This window comes from Tyto alba, unplaced genomic scaffold (assembly GCF_018691265.1).
Source record: "Tyto alba isolate M040663 unplaced genomic scaffold, T.alba_DEE_v4.0 Super-Scaffold_23, whole genome shotgun sequence".
Classification (NCBI taxonomy): domain Eukaryota; kingdom Metazoa; phylum Chordata; class Aves; order Strigiformes; family Tytonidae; genus Tyto; species Tyto alba.
The window spans coordinates 30770061-30792237 of record NW_024881297.1 but is presented as its reverse complement, the minus strand read 5'-3'; the positions used below and the strand labels follow the sequence as shown (position 1 = coordinate 30792237).

At 67.2% G+C, this 22177-nt stretch overlaps 2 protein-coding genes across 5 annotated transcripts; both read left to right on the top strand.

The window, feature by feature from the left end:
- The first annotated feature begins 49 nt into the window (after positions 1 to 49).
- On the top strand, positions 50 to 16846 carry LOC122153799 (kinesin heavy chain-like). Of its 4 annotated transcripts, none has more exons than XM_042796916.1 (30): positions 50 to 308; positions 693 to 889; positions 2720 to 2807; positions 3268 to 3341; positions 3439 to 3543; positions 3637 to 3685; positions 3809 to 3864; positions 3957 to 4044; positions 4371 to 4495; positions 4844 to 4948; positions 5051 to 5199; positions 5830 to 5978; positions 6067 to 6263; positions 6509 to 6577; positions 7058 to 7264; positions 8473 to 8619; positions 8886 to 9074; positions 9850 to 9967; positions 10204 to 10271; positions 10615 to 10721; positions 11009 to 11110; positions 11940 to 12000; positions 12089 to 12160; positions 12621 to 12725; positions 14355 to 14571; positions 15177 to 15291; positions 15558 to 15631; positions 15707 to 15734; positions 15817 to 15908; positions 16305 to 16846. In XM_042796916.1, the coding sequence occupies exons 1-29, from the start codon at positions 86 to 88 to the stop codon at positions 15893 to 15895; spliced, it is 3363 nt and encodes a 1120-aa protein (XP_042652850.1). In that variant the 5' UTR covers positions 50 to 85; the 3' UTR covers positions 15896 to 15908; positions 16305 to 16846. The 4 variants fall into 4 exon arrangements, with proteins under 4 accessions (XP_042652850.1, XP_042652849.1, XP_042652851.1 ...); XM_042796915.1 differs by having other exon boundaries at positions 56 to 308; positions 10612 to 10721; XM_042796917.1 differs by having other exon boundaries at positions 190 to 889; positions 10612 to 10721.
- Positions 16847 to 18559: 1713 nt separating this feature from the next.
- Positions 18560 to 22045, top strand: LOC122153822 (phosphatidylinositol 5-phosphate 4-kinase type-2 gamma-like). The gene is made up of 10 exons (XM_042797149.1): positions 18560 to 18758; positions 19062 to 19159; positions 19264 to 19360; positions 19475 to 19615; positions 19724 to 19870; positions 19978 to 20016; positions 20296 to 20409; positions 20554 to 20809; positions 20902 to 21005; positions 21319 to 22045. Exons 1-10 carry the CDS (start codon positions 18588 to 18590, stop codon positions 21397 to 21399), a joined length of 1248 nt encoding a protein of 415 aa, XP_042653083.1. The 5' UTR covers positions 18560 to 18587; the 3' UTR covers positions 21400 to 22045.
- The last annotated feature ends 132 nt before the right edge of the window (positions 22046 to 22177 follow it).

Genomic DNA, 22177 nt, shown 5'->3' with positions numbered 1-22177 from the left:
TGTGTGTGTGTGTGTGTGTGTCTCCCCGTCTCCGTCCACCTTAAGAGCCGCGGGCAGCTCCACCTTAACGCGAGGAGGGGAGGGCATGTGCGTGCGGGGGGGGGGCGGCCTCTCCCCCCGCCCATCACCCGGTACCGGGGCTGCAGTGGCGACAGCAGCGCGGTCACTGGAGCAGGGGGCAGCAGCAGGAGCGCTGCGGAGCATCCCCCGCCCGGCGCCGCCCTCCCTCCCGCATCCTGCATCCCCGGGTACCACTCGGCATCCCCGGGCAGCATCCTGCATCCTTGGGCAGCATCCTGCATCCCCGGGTACCACTCGGCATCCCTGGCCAACAGCCTGTATCCCTGGGCAGCATCCTGCATCCCTGGGCAGCATCCTGCATCCCTGGGCAGCATCCTGCATCCCTGGGTACCACTCGGCATCCCTGGGCAACAGCTTGCATCTCTGGGCAGCATCCTGCATCCCTGGGGACCACCCAGCATCCCCGGGCAGCATCCTGCATCCCCGGGCAGCATCCTGCATCCCTGGGCAGCATCCTGCATCCCTGGGGACCACCCAGCATCCCTGGGTACCACCCTGCATCCCTGGGCAGCATCCTGCATCCCTGGGTACCACTTGACCCTTAGGTTATAACCCGCATCCTTGGGTACCACCCACATCCCCGGGTGACATCCCACACCCTTGGCTACCAGCAGCACCCCTGGGCCCCCCTTCCGGCCCCCCCAAACTCTCCTCGACGCCCCTCCCGGCCTCCCCCGCCATGGCCGAGCCCAGCACCGAGTGCAGCATCAAGGTCCTGTGCCGGTTCCGGCCCCTCAACCAGGCGGAGATCCTGCGGGGGGACAAATTCCTGCCCGTCTTCCAGGGCGACGACAGCGTGGTGGTGGGGGTGAGTGCGGGGGGGGCACAGGGACCCCCCCTCAGCCTCGGTGTGGCGGGGGTGGGGATGGGGGAGCAGTCGGAGGGAGGGGGGAGGAATAGGCAGGTTGGGGGTAACCGCCCTGGGGGGTTGGGGTACCAGTCAGCTTGAGGGGGAGAGAGCCTGTTTGAGGGGGGGGGGGGATCACCCTGGCTGAGGCCAGAGCCCAGATGGGCCCAGCCCCCCCTCCCCACCGAGGCGTTTCCCCTGCCCCCCCCCCGCCGCATGCCCCTCCCTTACCCTCCCCCTCTATTCCTTTTCTAAGGTTCCCAGCACTCCCAGTTTCCCCCAGTCTGGCCCAGTGCCGGGGGGGGGGGGGTGCTGGGTGGTGTTTACAATGAGCGGTGACGCCCTGACCCCCGCGGGGGGGGGTTGGGGGGTGTTGCCGCAGATCCTGTCCCACCACCACGCTGCGGCCCGGCCCTTTGTTAGGGGGTGAATCCGGGGGGGTGGGGGGGGGCTCAGGGACCACGGCCAAGCCCCCCAATATAACGCCACACCTATAAGCCGCCCACCTTTCAGGGGGCCGAGTACGGGGGGGGGGTTCTCCTGCACGGAGGGCCCCTCCCCGTCTGGGCGCCCCGGCCCTGAGGTGAGGGGGCCCCGGGGAAGGTGGGTGGTCCTTGGGGTTGTGATGGGCGCTGCGGGGTCCCCCGGGGGTGCAGTGGGGCGGGGATGTGCCGGTTCCGTGGGTGGTGGTGTGTCGCTGTGCGGTTGTGCCGGCGCAATGCGGGGTGTTGCGTGGGGCGTTTGTGCGGTGGGAGGGAGGGTGGGGTGGGGGGGTTGAGCGACCGGGGCTGCGTGGGGGGGTTGTGCGGGGGGGGGATGCGTGTTGGGGGGGTGCGTGACTGTCCGCGGGCAGGGCGGGGCGGTTGTGCCTGCGTCGTGCTGCGGCGGCTGAGGGAGGCTGGGGGGGGGGGCGGGGGGGGCGGTGTGGGACAGGCTGGTGTCGCCGGCTGTCCCCGTGTCCGTGTGTCCCCGTGTCCGAGTGTCCCCGTGTCCGTGTGTCCCCGCGGTGGCTGCGGCAGTTCAGCACCGCGGCCTGGACAGCTCCTGGCCGGGGGGGGGGGTCTACGGGGGATTATGGGGGGGGAATGGGGGGGTATGGGGGGATGTGGGGGTGCTGGGGAGATACGGGAGTGTGTGGGGCTGTGGAGGGGTTGGGGATCTATGGGAATCTGTGGGCGGCTGGAGGTATATGTGGATCTATGGATGTGTATAGGGGGCTGGGAGTTTGGGGGTCTATGGGGGGACTGGGGGTCTCTTGTGGCCTATGGAGGGGCTGAGAGGTCTACGGGGGTGTATGGGGCTTGTATGGCAAAGCTGTGAGCCTGTGGGGGTCTATGGTGAGTACAGGAGGCTTTATAGGAGTTTGAGGGTATATGGGGGTCTCTGTGGAAGTTTTGGAAGAGCCTATTGTGTTCTGGGGGGTGTATGGGGACTGGAGGTCTAGGAGGCTGTGTGGGGTCTGAGGTTCATAGAGAATGTGAAGTCTATAGGGGTATATGAGGAGTGTATATGGGGGTCTGGGGTATATGTGGATATTAGGGGGGCCTGGGGGGTGTATGGGGTCTGGGGCACCTGAGAATGCATGAGGCTTATATGGGGTTCTGGGGGTGTGGGTGTACGAGGGGATTTGGGCTGTGTGAGAGGTCCCCTGCAACCTCCCACCTCCCTTACTGAGGTTCACTGGAGGTTACTGGCTCCCCTGCAAGGGGACCCCTGGGCCTGGTACAGCCCCCAGAACCTTGGGGGGGGTCTCTCCTGGCCACTGACCCCCATGTCCCTGTTCCCCCTCAGGGCAAACCCTATGTCTTCGACCGCGTCTTCCCCCCCAACACCACCCAGGAGCAGGTCTACCACGCCTGTGCCATGCAGATCGTCAAGGGTGAGGGCCAGAAGCTTGGGTCGCTGGGAGGTGGGTGCCGGAGGGGGTCTTAGCTGCTGGACCCTCCTCCAGGGACACCCAGATCGATGGGAGCACTGGAGGGTGCCTGGGTGTTGACAGGATCAGGTTGAGGGGTGATGCTGGCACAGAGATGTACAGGGGGTCCTTGGGGGTATCCAGCAGGTCTTGGGGCCTCTGCAGGACTTTATGGGGGCCACTGCAATCTCCATGGGTTCTGGGGGTAACTGTGAGGTTATTTGGGGTATCTCAGGGGTCCTTGGGCATCTCTGGGGGTCTTGGAGATGATCTCAGGTGCCTAGGGTGGGTAGGAAGCTCTTGGGGATCTCAGGGGAGTCCCTCGGGGTTTCAGGGGGTCTGTGAGGTCCCAGTGGGTCCTGGGAGTCCTCAGAGGTTCCCAAGGGTCTCAGAGGGGCTTCTGTCACCCTGCCCCTCCCCACAGATGTGCTGGCCGGGTATAACGGCACCATCTTTGCCTACGGACAGACATCATCAGGCAAGACACACACCATGGAGGTGAGGGGCCAGGGGAGGCTTTGGAAGGGGAAGGCAGCACCCCCTGGGCCCTGGCACCCCCCTGGGAGCTCAGCACCACCTCCCCCCCCCTGCCCAGGGCAAGCTGCATGATCCCCAGCAGATGGGCATCATCCCACGCATCGCCCAGGACATCTTCAACCACATCTACTCCATGGACGAGAACCTTGAGTTCCACATCAAGGTCAGCTGTGGGAGGGACTGGGAGCACTGGGAGGACTGGGAGGTCGGGTCCTGACACCCCCCCCCCCCGACACTCCCAATTCCCTCCTACTAGGTTTCTTACTTTGAAATTTATCTGGACAAGATCCGGGACCTGCTGGACAGTGAGTGGGGGGACATGAGGAAATACTGGGTGGGCACTGGGAGGCACTGGATGGTACTGGGAGCTCCTAGGGCATGTTGGGGGGTCAACCCCCAGCCCCCTTACCCCACGTCCCCCCCACCAGTGACCAAGACCAACCTATCGGTGCACGAGGACAAGAACCGGGTTCCCTACGTCAAGGTGAGGAGCAGCTCAGAGGGTCCCTTGGGTGGGGGACCCCAGGAGGCACCCCAGAGGGGAGGATGTGGCCTCACCTCCCCCTGCACCCCCAGGGCTGCACCGAGCGCTTTGTCTCCAGCCCCGAGGAGATCCTGGATGTGATCGATGAGGGAAAATCCAACCGACATGTGGCTGTCACCAGTGAGCCCCAGGGACATGGGGACACGGGGGGATGCTGGGCAGTGGTGGGGGCAGAGTGAAGTGGGGGGATGTGGGGTGCTGGTTGCTGCTGTGCAGGGTACTGTGGGGTGTCAGGGGTGCTGGGGGATTCTGGGGCACCATGGAGGTCCCTGGGATGCTGGGGGGGGAGGCCTGGGGCACTGTGGGGGTCCCTGAGGGTCAGTGGGGGACCCCTGGGGAACTGCAGCGTCTCTGGGGCATTGCGGGGGTGCTGTGGGGGTCCAGTAGGGTTGGGGGTTTCCCAGGGGCTGGAGGCACAGGCGTGCAGCCTCTCCCCATGCCCGCAGACATGAACGAGCACAGCTCCCGCAGCCACAGCATCTTCCTCATCAACATCAAGCAGGAAAACGTGGAGACAGAGCAGAAGCTCAGTGGGAAGCTCTACCTGGTTGACCTGGCTGGGAGTGAGAAGGTCGGGGGGACCCCGGCGCTGGGGGACCCGGGTGGGGCTTGGGCTGGGGGGGTTCTGGGGTCTTTGGGGGAGCCCTGGGCTGGGGAATGTGAGATTGGAGGATCTCAGGGGGAACTTGGGTGGAGGATGTCCCCAAGGAGGACGTTGAGATGGTGGAGGCCTTGGGGGGGGTCTGTGGGCCGTGGTACATTGGGGTTAGGGGTCTCCAGGCTGGGGTGGGGGTCTTTGGATGAGGAGTTTCTGGATTGAGGGTCTAGGGGGGGTTCATGGGCTGGGGGTGCCCCTGAGGCGGAGGTCCCGGGGGTAGGGGTGGCTCCACGTGGGTCCCCGAGCTGCCTGGCCCCACAGGTCAGCAAGACGGGGGCTGAGGGGGCCGTGCTGGACGAGGCCAAGAACATCAACAAGTCTCTGTCGGCGCTGGGCAACGTCATCTCGGCCCTGGCCGAGGGCACGGTGAGAGCCCACACCCCTGCCCCACCGGTCCCTGCCCGCCTGCTCTGCCCCACGGGACCCTGGGGCTGCCGAGGCCCTGCTGAACCCCCTTCCCCCCCGCAGAAAGCCTACGTGCCCTACCGGGACAGCAAGATGACGCGGATCCTGCAGGACTCGTTGGGGGGGAACTGCCGCACCACCATGTTCATCTGCTGCTCCCCCTCCAGCTACAACGATGCCGAGACCAAGTCCACCCTCATGTTCGGGCAGAGGTAGGGGAGGGGGCTGGGGGTGTCGGGGTGCCCCTGCACGCCTCTGCACCTCAGCTGTGCCTCAGCTGCACCACATGCACCCGTTGTGTCCCAGCTGCATCTCAGCTGCACTCTAACTGCACCTCGCGCACCCATTACACCCCGACTTCTCCCCATGTACCTGTTGCACCCCAATGGCACCCTGTGCATCCACTGCACCCCAACAGCACCCATGGAACACTGACTTCACCCCAGGTACCCGTTGCAACCCAACTGCACTCCATGCACCCATTGCACCCCGGCTGTGCCTCAACAGCACCCCATGTACCTGTTGTACCCCAAGTGCACCGCATGGGCTCATCGCACCCCCAGCTTTACCCCGAGAGCACCCACTGCACCCCAGCTGCACTCCATGCATCCTTTGCACCTCAAGTGCACCCCAAGCACCCGTGGCACCCCAACTGCACACCCCGCACGCCCCGGCAGGGGAAAGGAGGCTGCATCAGGGGTCCCCAGACCTGGGAGTGGGGGGAAGGTGGACCCTGAGATGGGGGTCGCTGTCGTTGGCACCTCAGGGAGTTCCTTGAGGGATGCTGCCTGGAAAGTGGAAGCGGGGGGGGGCCCAGTTGAGGGGTATCCCCCCCAATACAGGGCCAAGACCATCAAGAACACGGCATCAGTGAACCTGGAGCTGACGGCCGAGCAGTGGAAGAAGAAGTACGAGAAGGAGAAGGAGAAGAACAAGGCGCTGAAGGAGACCATCGGGAAGCTGGAGGCTGAGCTGAGCCGCTGGCGGAGTGGTGAGGGGGGACCCCAGTGTCCGGGGGGGGCACCCCACCCCCCACAGCACCGGATGGGGAAACTGAGGCTCTGTCCCTGTGTCCCCAGGGGAGGCTGTGCCCAAGACGGAGCAGCTGAGCGGGGCCGAGGCGGAGGCCAGGACAGGCGAGGGGACAGGGATGGGACCCACCAGTGAGACCCCCCTCAATGACAACAGCTCCTCCATTGTCATCCACATCTCCGACGAGGAACGCCGCAAGTATGAGGAGGAGATCCGCAAGCTCTACAAGCAGCTGGATGACAAGGTAGGGACCCCCCCCCCGACCCCTCCCTGGGTCCCTTGGGAACCCCCAAAGACCCCTCTAGACCTGCCAGGGACACCCCCCCAAAGACCCTTGAGACTCTCCAGGACCCTTGGGGGCCTCCTAGGACCCCAGCAGCCCCCAGGAGCCCCAGGACCTCCTGGCAGCCTCCAGGACCCCCCGAGACCCCCCCACCACACCCAGCCCCTTGGGGCCAGCAGGCATGGACTCTCCTGTCCTCTCCCCAGGACGATGAGATCAACCAGCAGAGCCAAATCATGGAGAAGCTCAAGCAACAGATGCTGGACCAGGAGGAGGTGAGGGGCCCACCCCTGCCCTGCCCCCCCCAGCCCCCATGTCCCCCATCTCTGACTAACCCCATAACCTCACCCTGCTGGGACCCCAGACTGATCCCGCTGGGCCCCCCACCCAGACCTTCTGGGACCCCCACCCTGATCACTTGAACACCTCCACCCTGAGTCCCTGGGATGCCCCAAGGTGACCCTGTTGGAACCTGAGACCCCCACCCTGACCCCCTGGACCCCTCCACCCCAAGCCCGTGGGACCCCCCAGTCCGACCCCACCAGAACCCCTCTGGGACCTCCTGGGACCCATCTAGGACCCCCACCCTGACCTCCTGCACCCTGAGTCCCTGGGACCACCCCCTCTACCTGGTCCAGCTGGAACAGCTCTGGGACCCCTTCCCAGGACCCCTTCCCTGATCCCCTCCACCCTGACCCCTGACACCCCTCTGAGACCCCCCAGCATGACCCCTCGGACCCCTCCGGGCTCCGCAGGTGCTGGCAGCAGCGCGGGGGGGCGGGGAGGCGGCGCGGCGGGAGCTGGCGGCACTGCGGGCCGAGCACGGGGCAGCCCGTGCCGAGGTGGCCGAAGTGCTGGCGGCGCTGGAGGAGCTGGCACGCAGCTACGACCGCAAGGCACAGGAGGCCGAGGACACCGGCCGCCACAACCGCCGGCTGGCCGACGAGCTGGCCCGCACCGAGGTGACCCCCCCGGGACCCCTGGCCGGGACCCCCAGCAGGCACCCAACTGGGATTCCTGACAGGATCCTACTGGGAACCCCCGTGGGCATCCAACTGGAACCCCTACTGAGATCCATGCTAGACCCCTCTGGGAACCCCAAGGCTCCTCAGCTGGGAACTCCTCTAGGAGTCTACTGGAAATGCCCATGGACACCCAACTGAGATCTCTGCTGCGGCCCCCAGTTGCCACCCCAGCTGGGATCCTGAAAGTGGCTCCTCAACCGGGAACCCCACGAGGACCCTACTGGGAATCCCAACTACCAGCCCAGCTGGAATTTCTACTGGGGGCCCCAAAGTGGCTCCTCAGCTGGGAACCCCACGAGGACCCTACTGGGAATCCCGACTGCCAGCCCAGCTGGAATTTCTACTGGGAGCCCCAAAGTGGCTCCTCAGCTGGGAACCCCACGAGGACCCTACTGGGAATCCCGACTGCCAGCCCAGCTGGAATTTCTACTGGGAGCCCCCCTGGAAATCTACTGGGAACCTTGCCTGGCAAATGGAACCCAGACTAGGAAACAACGGGGACTCGGATCAGCACCCCAGCTGGGGCCCCCAGAGCCAAGGCCCCTCCAAACTGGGACCCCCACATGAGGGCCCCAGGATGACATTGGGACCCCCAGCCCCTGAACCAGCAAGTTCCAGAGCCTGGTCCCTCAGGTGTAAACTGGGATGCTCTGGGCCAGACATCCCCTGAAACAGGAGCCTCAGACCTGGGAGCTCCCTAAATCCCAAGCCAGACCCCAAAGAGAGGAAACCCAACGCACCCCTCAAACCAGACCCCAAAGAAGGGCATCTCCCCACACACCCCAAACCGGACTCCAAAGAGGGACCCCCACACCAAACACTCCCCAAAGAGGGACACTCCCCCTAATCAAACCCCAAAGAGGGGGAACCCACTCAAACCACACCCCAAAGAAGGGACCTCCCCAACCAGAAGAGGGAATCCCACCCCTCAAACCACATCCCGAACTAGGAGACTCTCCCCTTAAACTGAGATGCCAGACTGAATGCTCCTGGGGGACCAAGAGCAGCCCCCCCATGGGTGGAGTGGGTGGGATCCTGGGGTGCTGGGGGGTGGGTGTCAGGGCTGAGGGTGCCGGGGGGTGCTGAGGGGGTGCTGAGGGGGGTGCGGGGGGGTGTCAGGGTGCCAGGCTGTGCTGTGCCCACAGGCGACAACGCTGTCGCTGGAGACGGAGCTGCAGCGGGTGCGGGAGCTGGGGGGGCAGCAGCGCAAGCGGGCAGCCGAGGTGCTCAACGGGCTCATGAAGGACCTGAGCGAGTTCAGCCTCATCGTGGGCAACGGCGAGATCAAGCTGGTGAGGCGGGGGGGACACAACACACCCCTTCCGGGCTGCCTGCTGCGCCTGGGCCACACCGCGCTGTACCCACGTGTGTGCCATGCTGTGTCCGTGCCACACCAATGCCACGCGTGTGCCACACTTGTGCCGTGCCATGCCACGCAGTGCCCATGACCCCTGTGTCACATCGTACCCATGTGCATGCCGTGCCCACGCCGCGTGCGGTACATGTCCATGCTACGCCATGCCTATGCCATCCTATGCCACGCTGTGCCCGTGTCCAGCCTGTGGAGGTGAGCGGAGCCATCGAGGAGGAGTTCACTGTCGCCCGGCTCTACATCAGCAAGATCAAGTCGGAGGTGAAGTCGGTGGTGAAGCGGTGCCGTCAGCTGGAGAACCTGCAGGTGGAGTGTCACCGCAAGATGGAGGTGACCGGGCGAGAGCTCTCCTCCTGCCAGCTCCTCATCTCCCAGGTGTGCTGGGGACAGGGACAAGTGGGGACCTCCCGGGAGCAATGCCACCACCGCTGTGACCCTGAAGTTTAGTGGCCCCAGGGCTCGGTGACCCCAGGGTTTGGAAGCTCTGGGGTTTAGTGGCTTTCGGAATTTGGTGGCTCTGGGGTTTGATGTCCCAAGGGTTTAGTGACCCGAGGGTTTGGTGGCCCCAGGGTTTGGCAGTCCTGGTGTTTGGTGGCTCCAAGGTTTGGTGACCCAAGGTTTCGGTGACCCTAGGATTTGGTGGACGAAAGGTTTGGTGACCCCAGAGCTTGGTGGCACTGGGTTAAGTGTTCCCAGGGCTTCGTGGTCCAGGAGTTTGGTGTTCCCAGGGCTTGGTGACCCCAGAGTTTGGTGTTCCCGGGGTTTGGTGACCCCACGGTTTTGTGGCCCTGGGGCTTGGTGACCGCACTGTGATGGGGACGAGTGGGGACCTCCCAGGAGCAATGCCACCACCGCTGTGACCCTAAAGTTTGGTGGTCCAGGATTTTGTTGGTCCCAGGGTTTGGTGACCCTAGAGTTTGGCGTTCCTGGGGTTTGGTGACCCCACGGTTTTGTGGCCCTGGGGCTTGGTGACTGCATGGTGATGGGGATGAGTGGGGACCTCCCAGGAGCAATGCCACCACCGTGGTGACGCAGGGGTTTGATCACCCTGTGGTGTGATGCCAGGGTGGCCCTGGGGGGTAGCGGGGGGGGGGGGGGTGGCAGCCATGTACCCCCAGCCGGGGGGCTGTGGCTGAGGCTGGTTCTACAGCACGAGGCGAAGATCCGCTCGCTGACGGAGTACATGCAGACGGTGGAGCTGAAGAAACGGCACCTGGAGGAGTCATACGATGCCCTGAGCGAGGAGCTGGCCCGGCTGCAGGCCCAAGGTACAGGGGGGTTTTGGGGGGGGCACAGGGGGACTGGGGGAACTCAGGGGGCTGGGGAGCATGATAAGGGCTTGGGGCCTCAGGGGAGTGAGGATCCGGCAGCACTGGGGCGTGTGTAGGAAGCTCAGCAGGCATGGAAATGTTTGGGGGCTGGGGGGCTCACAGTGGGACTCAGGAGGTGGAGGGGGGGTGTCCCTGTCTTGTCTCGTTCCCCCAACGTGAGATGCGTCCCACAGAGACGGCACAGGGGGTGGCCCGGAAGGAGCGGGAGCAGGATGAGACCCAGGAGACGGATGAGGTCAAGGTGAGGGTGCCAGGGCGGGCAAGGCACTCCCAGGGTCACTGCGGGGTGGCTGAGGTCCCTGAAGGGTGTAGGGGTCCCAAAAAGGGGGGTTAGCTGGGAGTCCTTATGGCTTGTGGGGCATCCTAGGGGTGGTGTGGGGGTCCCTGGGGAGGCTGAGGGGCTGGAAAGGCTCTGGGGGGAGAGGTCCCTGGGGTGCTGGAAAAGCTGGGGGTTGCTGAGAGGGTGCTGGGGGGTCTCTGGGAGGTGTGGGTGGGTTCTGGGGGTCCGCAGGGTGCTGGGGGCCCCTGGGAGGGGTTGGGGTACAGGGGTGTCCTCGCCCGGGCTGAGGGCAGCGGTGCAGAAGGCGCTGGAGCTGCAGCTGGAGAGCCAGCGGGAAGCCCAGCACAAGCAGCTGGCGCGGCTGCGGGACGAGGTCAACGAGAGGCAGAAAACCATCGACGAGCTGCGGGAGTGAGTGGCCCCGGGCCTGGCCCCAGCCCCCTCCCCACCTTCATCCCCAGCTTTGACCCCGACCCCGACCCCATCCCTGTCCCCGACCTTGATCCTGTCCCCATCTCCAACTCCAGACGCCCCCCCCGTCCCTCTCCCCAGCCCTTCCCTGGACACACCCCTGGCCGGATGGAGGTGGGGGGTCAGAGACTGTCCCTCTGTGGGTCTGTCCATCTGTCCATTCCCCCCCCCCCCGCATCCGTCCATCCGCCCCCGACCACCCATCCATCTGTCCGTCCATCCCGCAGCCTGAACCAGAAGCTGGAGCTGGAGCTGGAGAAGCTGCGGGCAGAGCACGAGGCGCTGCGGGGCGAGGAGCGGGCCAAGGCTGCCCGGCTGCAGGAGCTCACGTGAGACTCTCACACCCCCGGGGGGCCCTGGGAGTCCGGGTTGGGGTCCCAGGGCCCCCCAGGACCTGCTGACACCCCTGGGACCCCTAGAGACACAGCATCCCCCTCCACACCCAGGAGTCCTGGGACCGCCCCGGAGATGTCCCCCCCTGACACCTCCAGGACCCCCCCATCACCTCTGGGACCCCTGACATCCCTGGGACACCATCCTCACACCCATGGGCACACCCCCCAGGACCCCTCCATCACCCCTGGGACCCCTGACATCACTGGGACACCACCCCCAACCCACAGGGACACCCCCCAGGACCCTGCACCATTTCCAGGAGTCCTGGGACCTCCAACACCCCCAGGAGCCTCGGGGACCCCCCCACCATCCCTGGACCCCCAACATCACTGGGACACCACCCTCGCACCCATGGGGCCACCCCCCAGGACCCCTCCATCACCCCTGGGACCCCTGACATCACCCCTAGGACCCCCACCATGGGGACCCCCCCCCCGGACCCTGCACCACCTCTAGAAGCTCTGGGACCCCAAACAGCTCCAGGAGCCTTGGGGACCCCCCCCCCCAGGACCCCCGACATTACCAGGACTCCCCACCCCGTGGGGACACTCCTCAAGACCCTGTACCGCCTTGGAGCCCCCTCTCAGCCCTCAGGCTCCCCCCAAAAAGACCCTTGAGGCCCCTCCAAGCCCCCAGGAGCCCTCGGCACCACCCCCACCATTCTTGTGCCTCTCCTGAGCCCCCCACAACTCCCCAAACTCCCCCCCCACCCTTGGAGTGATCCCCCACATCCTTGGGGTGACCCCCCCGTCTCCCTGCCAGATTTCTCTACGAGCGCCACGAGCAGTCCAAGCAGGACCTCAAGGGGCTGGAGGAGACGGTGGTAGGTGGGGGGGTGTGGGGGGGGTCTGAGGGGAGTTGAGGGGGTCTGGGGGTCACCAGGCACCCCCTCACCCCCCGTCCCACTCCAGGCCCGTGAACTCCAGACCCTCCACAACCTGCGCAAGCTGTTTGTTCAAGACGTCACAACTCGAGTCAAGAAAGTGAGGAGAGGGGGTGTGAAATGGGGGGGAGGGCAAAGGCAGAGGTAAAAGGGGGGGGGGGCAAGAGGTGGAAGTGGGGTAAGGGGAGAGAGTGGGGTCAGAGCTGGGGTGTGACGGTAGGGCTGTGAGGGGAGGACGGAGGGCGTTGGGGGGATGGGGGGGGGGTCCTGGCCTAGGAGTGGTCTAAGCATAGATTGGAGGTCCCATCTCAGGTGGGGGGGTCCCTTTGCAGGTCAGAGGGGGTCCCATTCCAGGTGGGGGGTCCCAGCCTGACCACGGTTGGGGGTCACAGGTTGGCTGTGGAAGTCTCAGCTTGAGCACCATGGTGGGCCCTGGCCCAGGTCGAGGAGGGTCTCAGCGTGTGCCGGGGGTGCCAGCCTGGGCTGGGGGGGACACCATCGCCTGACTGGGGGGGGTTCTGGGCCGGCGGGTCCCTGCATGCCCCTCCGCCCCCCTGCAGAGCGCAGAGCTGGAGCCTGAGGACAGTGGGGGGCTGCACTCCCAGAAGCAGAAGATTTCCTTTCTTGAGAACAACCTGGAGCAACTTACAAAGGTTCACAAACAGGTGGGCAGGGGGGGGCAAAGGGGGGCCCCTCACCCCATGCCCTCACCCCAGGGCCCCTCCAGCCACCCTATGCTGCCAGCTTCCCCCTTGGCTTCCCAATGACCCCCCCCCGCTGGCATCACCTCTCCCTCCCCGCTCCATCCTGCCTCCCCCCCCCCCCCCCAAAGCTCCTCCGGGGGGTGGCATGGCCGGGGAAGGGGGGGGGCACATGCCGGTGCCTGCTCTGTTGCCCTTCCTCCCCCCCCGCCTCCTCCCTAGCTGGATCTCTAGGTGTCCAAGATACCACAACCCCCCCACGCAGGACGCACGTGGGGGACTCCAACTCCCCTCCCCTGCCCCAGCCACCTGCAGCCCCCCCCCCCCCATTTTTGCAGTGTGTGTGGGAGGAACTTCCCTGCCCAGCGCTTTGCTGCCTGCCCCCCAGCTGCTTCCCCCCCCGCCTTGCTGGGGCGTCCCCTGCCCCCCAACCTACCTACCTCCCCTCGGCTCAGCTTCACCGTCACCCCCCCACTGCTGCACGTGGCCACGGTGGCGGTGCTGGGGGGCTGGGAGCCCCAACTGGGCACTGCTGGGAGGGTGAGACCCCTCCCTTAGGCACCCCTGGGGGGGAGAGGCAGCCTGGGTGGGTGCTATACGGCACCCTTGGGGCTGCTGGTAGCGGGGTGCCGCGGGGTGCCCGGCGCCGTGCCCGGGGCGGAGCTGGGTGCTGGTGGGGCTGCTGGCGTGAGGGTGCAGGTGCTGATGGGTGCTGGGTGCAGGGGGGAGCCCCGGTGCTGATGGGTGTCCTGGTGTGGGTGGGTGCTTTGGTGCCAGTGGGTGCTGCAGCACCGGCAGCTGCCCCGGTGCTGGTGGGTGCTTGGTGTGGGTGCGTCTGGGTGCTGGTGGGTGTTTGGTGTGGGTGCGTCTGGGTGCTGGTGGGTGCTTGGTGTGGGTGGGCGCCCGGTGCTGATGCGTGCCCGGTGCCAGTGGGTGCCTCGGTGCTGCCATGGGTGCCTGGTGTGGGTGCCGGTGGGTGCTGCTGGTTGCGGGTGGGTGCGGGTGGGTGCCGGTGGGTGCGGGGGTGCCGGGGTGCCAGTGGATGCCGGGCGATGCCGGGCGATGCCGGGTGATGCCGGTGGGTGCCAGTGGGTGCCGTGGGGTACCGGTGGGTGCCGTGGGTGCTGGTGGGTGCCGTGGATGCTGTGGGGTGCCGTGGGTGCCGGGGTGCGGGGGTGCCGGGCGATGCCGGGCGATGCCGGTGGGTGCCGGTGGGTGCCGGTGGGTGCCGGGCGATGCCGGTGGGTGCCGTGGGGTACCGGTGGGTGCCGGTGGGTGCCGGTGGGTGCCGTGGGTGCCGGTGGGTGCCGGGCGATGCCGGTGGGTGCCGTGGGTGCCGTGGGGTGGGGGTGGGTGCCGGTGGGTGCGGGGGTCCCGGGGTGCCGGTGGATGCTGGGCGATGCCGGGTGATGCCGGTGGGTGCCGTGGGTGCCGTGGGTGCCGGGCGATGCCGGTGGGTGCCGTGGGTGCCGTGGGTGCCGTGGGGTACCGGTGGGTGCCGTGGGGTACCGGTGGGTGCCGTGGGGTACCGGTGGGTGCGGTGGGTGCCGTGGGTGCCGCGGGTGCCGGCCCCGCGCTGACGCGGCCGCGCAGCTGGTCCGTGACAATGCAGACCTGCGCTGCGAGCTTCCGAAGCTGGAGAAGCGCCTGCGCGCTACGGCTGGGCGCGTGCAGGCCCTGGAGGGCGCGCTGAGGGACGCCAAGGAGGGCGCGCGCCTGGACAAGCGGCGGTACCAGCAGGAGGTGGAGCGGATCCGCGAGGCCGTGCGGGCCCGGGGCGCGGCCCGGCGCGCGCACAGCGCCCACATCGGTACCGGGGGGGGACGGGGGGGGGGGGCCGGGGGTGTGGGGGGGGACCGGGGGGACCGGGGGTGAGCGGGGACCGGGGGGATGCGGGGACCGGGGGGATGCGGGGGGGTGAGCGGGGACCGGGGGGACCGGGGGTGAGTGGGGGGCGCGGGGACCGGGAGCGGGCTGCGGGGGGACCGGGAGCGGGGCTGCGGGGGGGGGCAGGAGGTGCGGGGATGCGGGGGGGCGCGGGGACCTGGGGTGCACGGGGTGCGGGGTGGGCACAGAAACAAGGGGTGCGCAGGGTGGGTGCGGGAGGATCGGGGGGGCAGAGGGGGCCGGGGGTGCAGGGACCGGGGGTGCGGGGGGTGCGGAAGCGGCACAGAAACCCGGGGTTCAAGGGGGAAGCGTGGGGCGCAGGGTGGGCACGGGCACCCGGATGCTCTGGGGTGCACAGGGTGGGGGGTGCAGGACCTGGCACCCAGCCTGACACCCCCTGGGGTGCACAGAGTCAGGGGACCCTCGCCGGGGGTGGGGCAGCACAGACCCTTGGGGGGGGGCATCCCGAGACACCCCAAGGCACTGGGTGCCAGCCAGCACCCCTCAGCCCCCCTGTCCCCCCCCCAGCCAAGCCAGTGCGGCCTGGGCAGGTGCCAGCGGCGTCACCCACCGGCCTCAGCTACACCAACAGCCTCTTCCAGGGTTACCCCGGAGGGGGGGCCCTGCCTGGCCCCCAGGGCCTGTGAGTGGGGGGGGCACGGGTGGGGGGTGGGTCCTGCAGGGAGGGAGGGCACTGGGGGGTGCAGGGTGGGGACAGGGCATGGGGGCCACAAGGATGCTGGGGGAATGGGGGGGGCACAAGAGGGGCACAGGGGCTGTGGAGGGCCAGGGGGGGCAGCGGGGTGCAGGGCACCCCGGTGCCAGCAGTGCCCGGGGGGTCTCAAGACCTCTGTCCCCATGTCCCCATGTGTGTGTCCCCCCATCCTCACATGTCCCCCCCCCACTCAGCTTTGCCAGCGGCCCAACCACGCTCTCCAGCAGCACCCCCCCGGACACCTACCAGCAGCTCAACGTGGATAATGGTGAGGGGGGGCGCCTTGGGGGGGGTTGGGGGGTCCCCCCGTAGCTCCTCCTGGAGCTGCTGCTCTTTCTTGCAGGGAACGTGACAGACATCAATGATAACAGGTAAGGGGGGGCTGGGCGGGGCTGCAGCCGGGGTGGGGGGGTGGGGTCCAGGCGCGGGGTGACTCCCATGTCCCCCCCCCAGGAGCGACCTGTCCTGCGCCTGCGAGGCCGAGGAGCAATCCAAGCTCTTCCCTCTGCGCCAGGAGACAGCGGCCAGCTAATGCCCCCCCCCAGGTACTGGGGACCACCCCCGCCCGTTCCTCAGGTGCCCCCGGGGAGCCCCACGTCACCCCCACCACCACCCCTGTGTCCTTTGGGTTCCCCTGGCATCTCCCGAGCCCCACCCAAATCCCATGTGCCCCCCTCCTATCCCTTAGGTGCCCCCATATCCCTTGAGTCCCCAAATCTCACCTGTGTGTCCCCCCGCCTTGAGGTCACCCAACATCCCCCAGACCCACCTGGGAACCCCTAGACCCCCCACATCCCTTGAGCGCCCCCATATCCCATGGGTCCCCCTGAGCACCCCCACCCAGAGCCCTCCAGGACCTGGGGTCCCCCATATCCCCGGGGGACCTCCGGGGGGGGGGGGGGGGCTGCACCCCCACCCCTGCATGTCCCCCCCCCCCCCAGGTCCCGCTGGACCCATCTCCGCTCGCATGTCCCGGTGTCACCTCCGTGTCCTGTGTGCTCGCCGCCACGCTCGCCCTGTCCTGCCCCATGGCGAGGGGGGGGGGCCCCGTCCTGGGGGGGTGGGGGGGCTGCCTGCCCCCCCCCCGGCCCTCCCCCCAGACCCCACCCTCCTGGGGGGGCCCTGGCCGGGGCTGGGGGTGCTGCCCAGGGTCCGCTTCGAGATGCCTTAAGCCGATACCTGGAGGAATTCTGCCCCCCCCGTCCCTGTCCCCAGCCCCCCAAGTGGGGGTCAGCCCCATAAATGGGGGTCAGCCCCCCCCCTCTTTGCACTCCCCTCCCCCCCCCCCGGGTCCCCTTGCTTGGTACCTCGGCTGTGGCCCCCACCTCCCCATACCCGGGACCCACTGTGCCACCCCACCCCTTCACCTGGGGGGGGTCCCTCAGGGCTCAGCCCCCCCCATAACCCCCCCCGCCCCCCTGCAGCGCTGCATGTCCCGCCCCAGCACCACTGGGAGCGGCTCAATAAAGGCCAGAGATGCTGAGAGAAGCCTGGGGGTCTGGGGGGATCCGGGGGGGCTTGGGGAGGGGGAAGTGGAGCGGGTGGGTGGGGCTGGGGGGGTCCGGGGGGGCTTGGGGTGGGTCTGGGTGGTTCTAGGGGGCCTGGGGGGTCTGGAGGGGGCTTGGGGAGGGGGAGGTGGGGGTCTCGGAGGGGGCATGTGGGGTCCGAGGGGATTGGGCGGGGGGGCTGGAGGGGCTTGGGGAGAGGGGAGGGGGAGGGGCTGGGGGGGTCTGGGGGTCAGAGCGGGTCCGGGTGGGGCTTGGGGAGGGGGAGGTGAGGGGGCTGGGGGGGTTCTGGGGGTCTGAGGGGGGCAGGGCCGCCCTGCGCCGCTGCTGCAGCCTCAGTTTCCCCAGCTGGAGCAGGACCCGTCCTGTACATGGCAACCCCTATAGGGAACATACGGCAGCCTCCAGCAAACAGCTGGTACTCTATAGGAAGCAACCATCCCCTATCGAGAGCACGTCACCCTACAGCAAGCACGTGTCCCCTATAGCAATCACATCTCCCATAGGGAGCATACGTCCCCCATAGGGACCCCACGTCCCCTATAGCAATCACATCTCCCATAGGGAGCATACGTCCCCCATAGGGACCCCACGTCCCCTATAGCAATCACATCTCCCATAGGGACCCCACGTCCCCCATAGGGACCCCACGTCCCCTATAGCAATCACATCTCCCATAGGGACCCCACGTCCCCCATAGGGACCCCACGTCCCCTATAGCAATCACATCTCCCATAGGGACCCCACGTCCCCCATAGGGACCCCACGTCCCCCATAGGGACCCCACGTCCCCTATAGCAATCACATCTCCCATAGGGACCCCACGTCCCCCATAGGGACCCCACGTCCCCTATAGCAATCACATCTCCCATAGGGACCCCACGTCCCCCATAGGGACCCCACGTCCCCTATAGCAATCACATCTCCCATAGGGACCCCACGTCCCCCATAGGGACCCCACGTCCCCTATAGCGACCCCACGCTCCCTATAGGGAGCTGTCACGGTTTAACCCTGAGCAGCCGCCCAGCCCAGCGCGTGGGCTGAGCCGCGGGGTTTCACAGAAATGGGGAAAATCTCGTCTGTAAGAGCAGCGCCGAACAGGAGGGACCGAAACCAGAGAAACGGCCCCAAAAGCCGCACGGCGCCTCTCACGCGCCGCCCGGCAGCCGGTGCGGCTGGAGCGGCCCCGCCCCGGCCCTATAGGGAACGGGCCCCGCCCCTATGGCGATCACGTGTCTCCCATAGGGAACAGGTCCCACCCCTATACGGGACACACCCTTATAGCAGTCACACATCTCCTATAGGGAGCACGCCCCGCCCCTATCGGGAACAGGCCCCTCCCCTATGGCAAGCACGCCCCTATAGCAATCACACGTCTCCTATAGGGAACAGGCTCCTCCCCTGTAGGGAACACACTCCTATAGGGATCACACATCTCCTATAGGGAACAGGCCCCTCCCCTATAGCGAACGGGCCCCTATACCGATCACGTGTCTCCTATAGGGAGCACGCCCCTCCCCTATAGCGAGCACGTGGCTCCGATAGGGAACAGGCTCCGCCCCTCAGCGATCACGTGTCCCCGGTAAGGGGCTCCTGCCGGGCGGGGTGAGGAGCGCTGCGCGCGCAGGCCGCATGCGCGGGGCTGTCCCCGGGCGGCTTCCGGCGCCGCGGCGGGGCCGGGCGGAAGTGAGCGGCGGGGGCGGGCGGAAGCGGTGGCCATGGCGGCGGCTGGGCCCGGTCCCGGTCCCGGTCCCGGTCCCGGTCCCGGTCCCGCGGCGCCGCGTACCAAGACCAAGAAGAAGCAGAAGCGGTTCGTGCCTCAGCGGGTAAAGGTGCTGCGGGCCGCCGACCCACTGCTGGCCGTGCTGGCCTGGGGCGTCAACCACCAGGTGAGGCCGGGAGCTGGGCACCGGCGCCGCCGGGGGGTAAGGACCGGGGCCGTCATCTCCCCGCTTCCCCCCCGCCCCGTCCTCGGGGCCCCGCTCCCTGCGCGCCCCCAGCCCTGTGGCCCGTCCCCTCCTCGCGGGGACACCCGGGGCCGTTAGCCGCGCCACCCCTCTGTGGGAGTACCCTCAACCGGAGGGTGGGTAACGGGTCCCCGTTGTCGCCGCTGTGCCCGGGGGGTGACCCTGGGGGGGGGGGGGTGTTGAGGCTGGTTTTGGGGGGGCCCAACCCAATCCCCCCCCTCCCAGATCAGCGAGTTGAGCCAGGTCCCGCTGCCTGTCATGCTGCTGCCCGATGACTTCAAAGCCAGCTCCAAAATCAAGGTCAACAACCACCTCTTCAACCGGTGAGCTGGGGGGGACACACCCATGGACACGAGTGGGGTCCCACCCCCGGGGGGGCCAATACCTCATGTTCCCCCTCCCCACCCCAAACCCCTCAAATCCCCAGGGAGAACCTCCCCAGCCACTTCAAGTTCAAGGAGTACTGTCCCCAGGTCTTCCGCAACCTCCGCGAGCGCTTCGGCATCGACGACCAGGATTACCAGGTGGGGTGGACAGCCCGGGGGGGGGGGGGGTCTGGCTTTGGGGAGTGCCCTCCCCACCCCCCCCCCCAGCTCGATGTCTGTCACCCTCATTGTTCCATCCCACCCACCAAAAAGGTGTCACTGACACGGAGCCCCCCGCACTCGGAGGGCAGCGACCGGCGGTTCCTGCTCTCCTCTGACCGGACGCTGGTGGTGAAGGAGCTGTCGAGCGAGGATGTGGCCGATGTCCATGGGCTCCTGTCCCACTACCACCAGGTACAGTGGGCTGGGGGGGTGGGGTTATGTGTCTGGGGGGGACGGGACGGGACACACACACGGTCACCACATGTCCTGGTGTGTCACTGTGTCCCCTGCCTCCCCCAGTACGTGGTGCAGTGCCATGGCAGCACACTGCTGCCCCGCTTCCTGGGGATGTACCGGGTGAGCGTGGACAGTGAGGAGACCTACCTGCTGGTGATGAGGAACATGTTCAGCCACCGCCTCCCTGTCCACAGGAAATACGACCTGAAGGTAACAGGGTGTCCCCCAACCACAGGACACCCCGCCTTGGGATGTGGGGGGGCTGGACCTCCTCCATCACCGCATGTTACCTCTGCTTCTCCCCCACCTCTTCCCAGGGCTCCCTCGTGTCCCGAGAGGCCAGCGACAAGGAGAAGGTACCGGGGTGGGGTGATGCTGTGACCCCCGCAAACTTGAGGTGGGGGATCTCTAGTCATCGTTATCCTTCCCCTTCCAATAACAGCTCATTACCTGCGCCCCATAACGATGGCTCATTGTCCTAACGGCAGGGTTGGTGCAGGAGATCCAAGCCCTTTGGCTGCCTGCTCGGGGGAGTCCCCTTCATCCCTAGCAATCTCCTGGCTGCCCCTGCCCCCCGAGCTTGTTCCTTTTTGGGGGGGGCTGCCCCACGTGTGCCCCCCCCCTCACCCCCGCAGGTCAAGGACCTGCCCACCCTGAAGGACATGGACTTCTTGAACAAGAATGAGAAGGTGTATGTGGGCGAGGAGGACCAGAAGGACTTCATGGAGAAGCTCAAGAGGGACGTGGAGGTGGGTGAGTTGGGGGGCTGCACCTGCCCTGGGAGCCATTGGGGGGGGGGGCTGCACCCCCCCCGGGGGCCATGGGAGTGACCCCCATCAGTGTGGGTGACCCCCACCCACCCCAACTGACCTCTTGGTTCCCTCCCTGCCCAGTTCCTGGTGCAGCTGAAGATCATGGACTACAGCCTGCTGCTGGGCATCCACGAAGTGGGGCGGGCAGAGCAGGAGGAGGAGGAGGAGGTGGAGGAAGAAGAGGGTGGGGGGGGTGACGAGGCAGGAGCCACAGTGTTGGGGGGCTCCTACGGGACCTCCCCCGAGGGCATTGGCAGCTACCTCAACTCCCACCGCCCCCTCGGCCCTGGCGACTTCGACCCCTATGTCGATGTCTACGCCCTCCGCGGCACTGAGGGTGAGTGGGGTGGGGGGGGGTGGTTCGGAGGGGGGTTTTGGGGGTGGGGGGCACCCCCCTGAACTGCTGCCCCTCCCTGTGTCGTGCCCCAGCGGCCCCCCGGCGGGAGGTGTACTTCATGGGCCTGATCGATGTCCTCACCCAGTATGACGCCCGCAAGAAGGCAGCACACGCAGCCAAGACCGTCAAACATGGGGTGAGGGGGGGGCTGGCAGGAGACCCTCTAGGTTTTGGGTTTTTTTTTGGTGTGGTGAGGTTGTTAGAGCCCTCCTGGGGTGGAGGAGGGGGGGGGCAGACCCCTGGCATGGTTTATGGGGAGGGGGGTGACAAGTGAGGGGTGCTGGTGGTGCCTATCATGCGGGGGGTGGTTGTTGGGGGGGGGGTGGTTGTTGGAGGGGGGGTGCTAGGGACAGGGGGGTGTGGTTGTTGGAGGGGAGGGGGGGATGGTTCTTGGAGGGGGGGGTGCTGGGGGGCTCTGACCCCACCCACCCCACTCCCTCCCCCCCCAGGCAGGAGCAGAGATCTCCACGGTGCACCCCGAGCAGTATGCCAAGCGCTTCCTTGACTTCATCACCAACATCTTTGCCTAGGGGAGGGGGCGCCCCCCTGTCACCCCTCCCCCAGGCATAGGCCCCCCCACGGCAGCTCCCCCCACCCCAGCAGGCAGGGGCTTTGCTACTCAAGTGCCTTAACTTTATTTGAGGGGGGGGGACAGGGACGTTTCAGCCCCCTGCCCCTCCCAGCAGTGGAATGGTCTGGGGCTTCCAGACACACACACACACCCCCCCCCCTAAAAAAAAAAAACCCACAGTGGGGGTTATGGGATATTTCTGCCCCCACCATGCTCAGGGGTGGGAATCAAACACTACTTGCACCGGGGTGAGGGGGGGCTCTTTCCTTTTCCCCCACCCCAGGAGGGGGACCAGCACCCCCTGTTCTGGTGCTGGGGTGGGGGTACAGCTGAGCCGGGGGGGCGCTGTCTGTTTCTTGGCCCCCTGCCTCCGTGCGGGGCTGCCACCCCCCCCTCACCTCACGCAGCCCCCAGCAGTGGCCCCTGTTCCCCTGGGGGCAGGACCCCGGCCTTGCGTGACCCCCCTCGAGGGGGCGGGCCGGGCTTTGGGGGGTGACACAGGCCGGACCCCCCCCGTACGAGGAGGGGTGGGGTGTGTGCTGAGGGGCCTGCTCCCAGGCCCTGCTCCCCACCCCTGTGTCCTGAGAAATAAATTATTGAACTGCCCTCGGCTCCGCCCCTTTACCGGGACCCCTCCGGCGCCGCCTCCCCCCCGGACCCCCCTCCCGTGTTCCCCCGCTGTCGCTACCGGGGACACCCCCCCCCCCCCCGGAACCCTTCCCGTGACCCGCTCCCGG

Coding starts and splice junctions, on each gene's coding strand:
- LOC122153822 (XM_042797149.1), top strand. CDS start 18,588: ATGGCGGCGGCTGGGCCCGGTCCCGGTCCCGGTCCCGGTCCCGGTCCC. Junction 20,810..20,901: donor CGCCCTCCGCGGCACTGAGG/GTGAGTGGGGTG, acceptor GTCGTGCCCCAG/CGGCCCCCCGGCGGGAGGTG. Junction 21,006..21,318: donor CCAAGACCGTCAAACATGGG/GTGAGGGGGGGG, acceptor CTCCCCCCCCAG/GCAGGAGCAGAGATCTCCAC.
- LOC122153799 (XM_042796915.1), top strand. CDS start 86: ATGTGCGTGCGGGGGGGGGGCGGCCTCTCCCCCCGCCCATCACCCGGT. Junction 3,342..3,438: donor GCAAGACACACACCATGGAG/GTGAGGGGCCAG, acceptor CCCCCTGCCCAG/GGCAAGCTGCATGATCCCCA. Junction 15,292..15,557: donor CTGCCTGGCCCCCAGGGCCT/GTGAGTGGGGGG, acceptor CCCCCCACTCAG/CTTTGCCAGCGGCCCAACCA.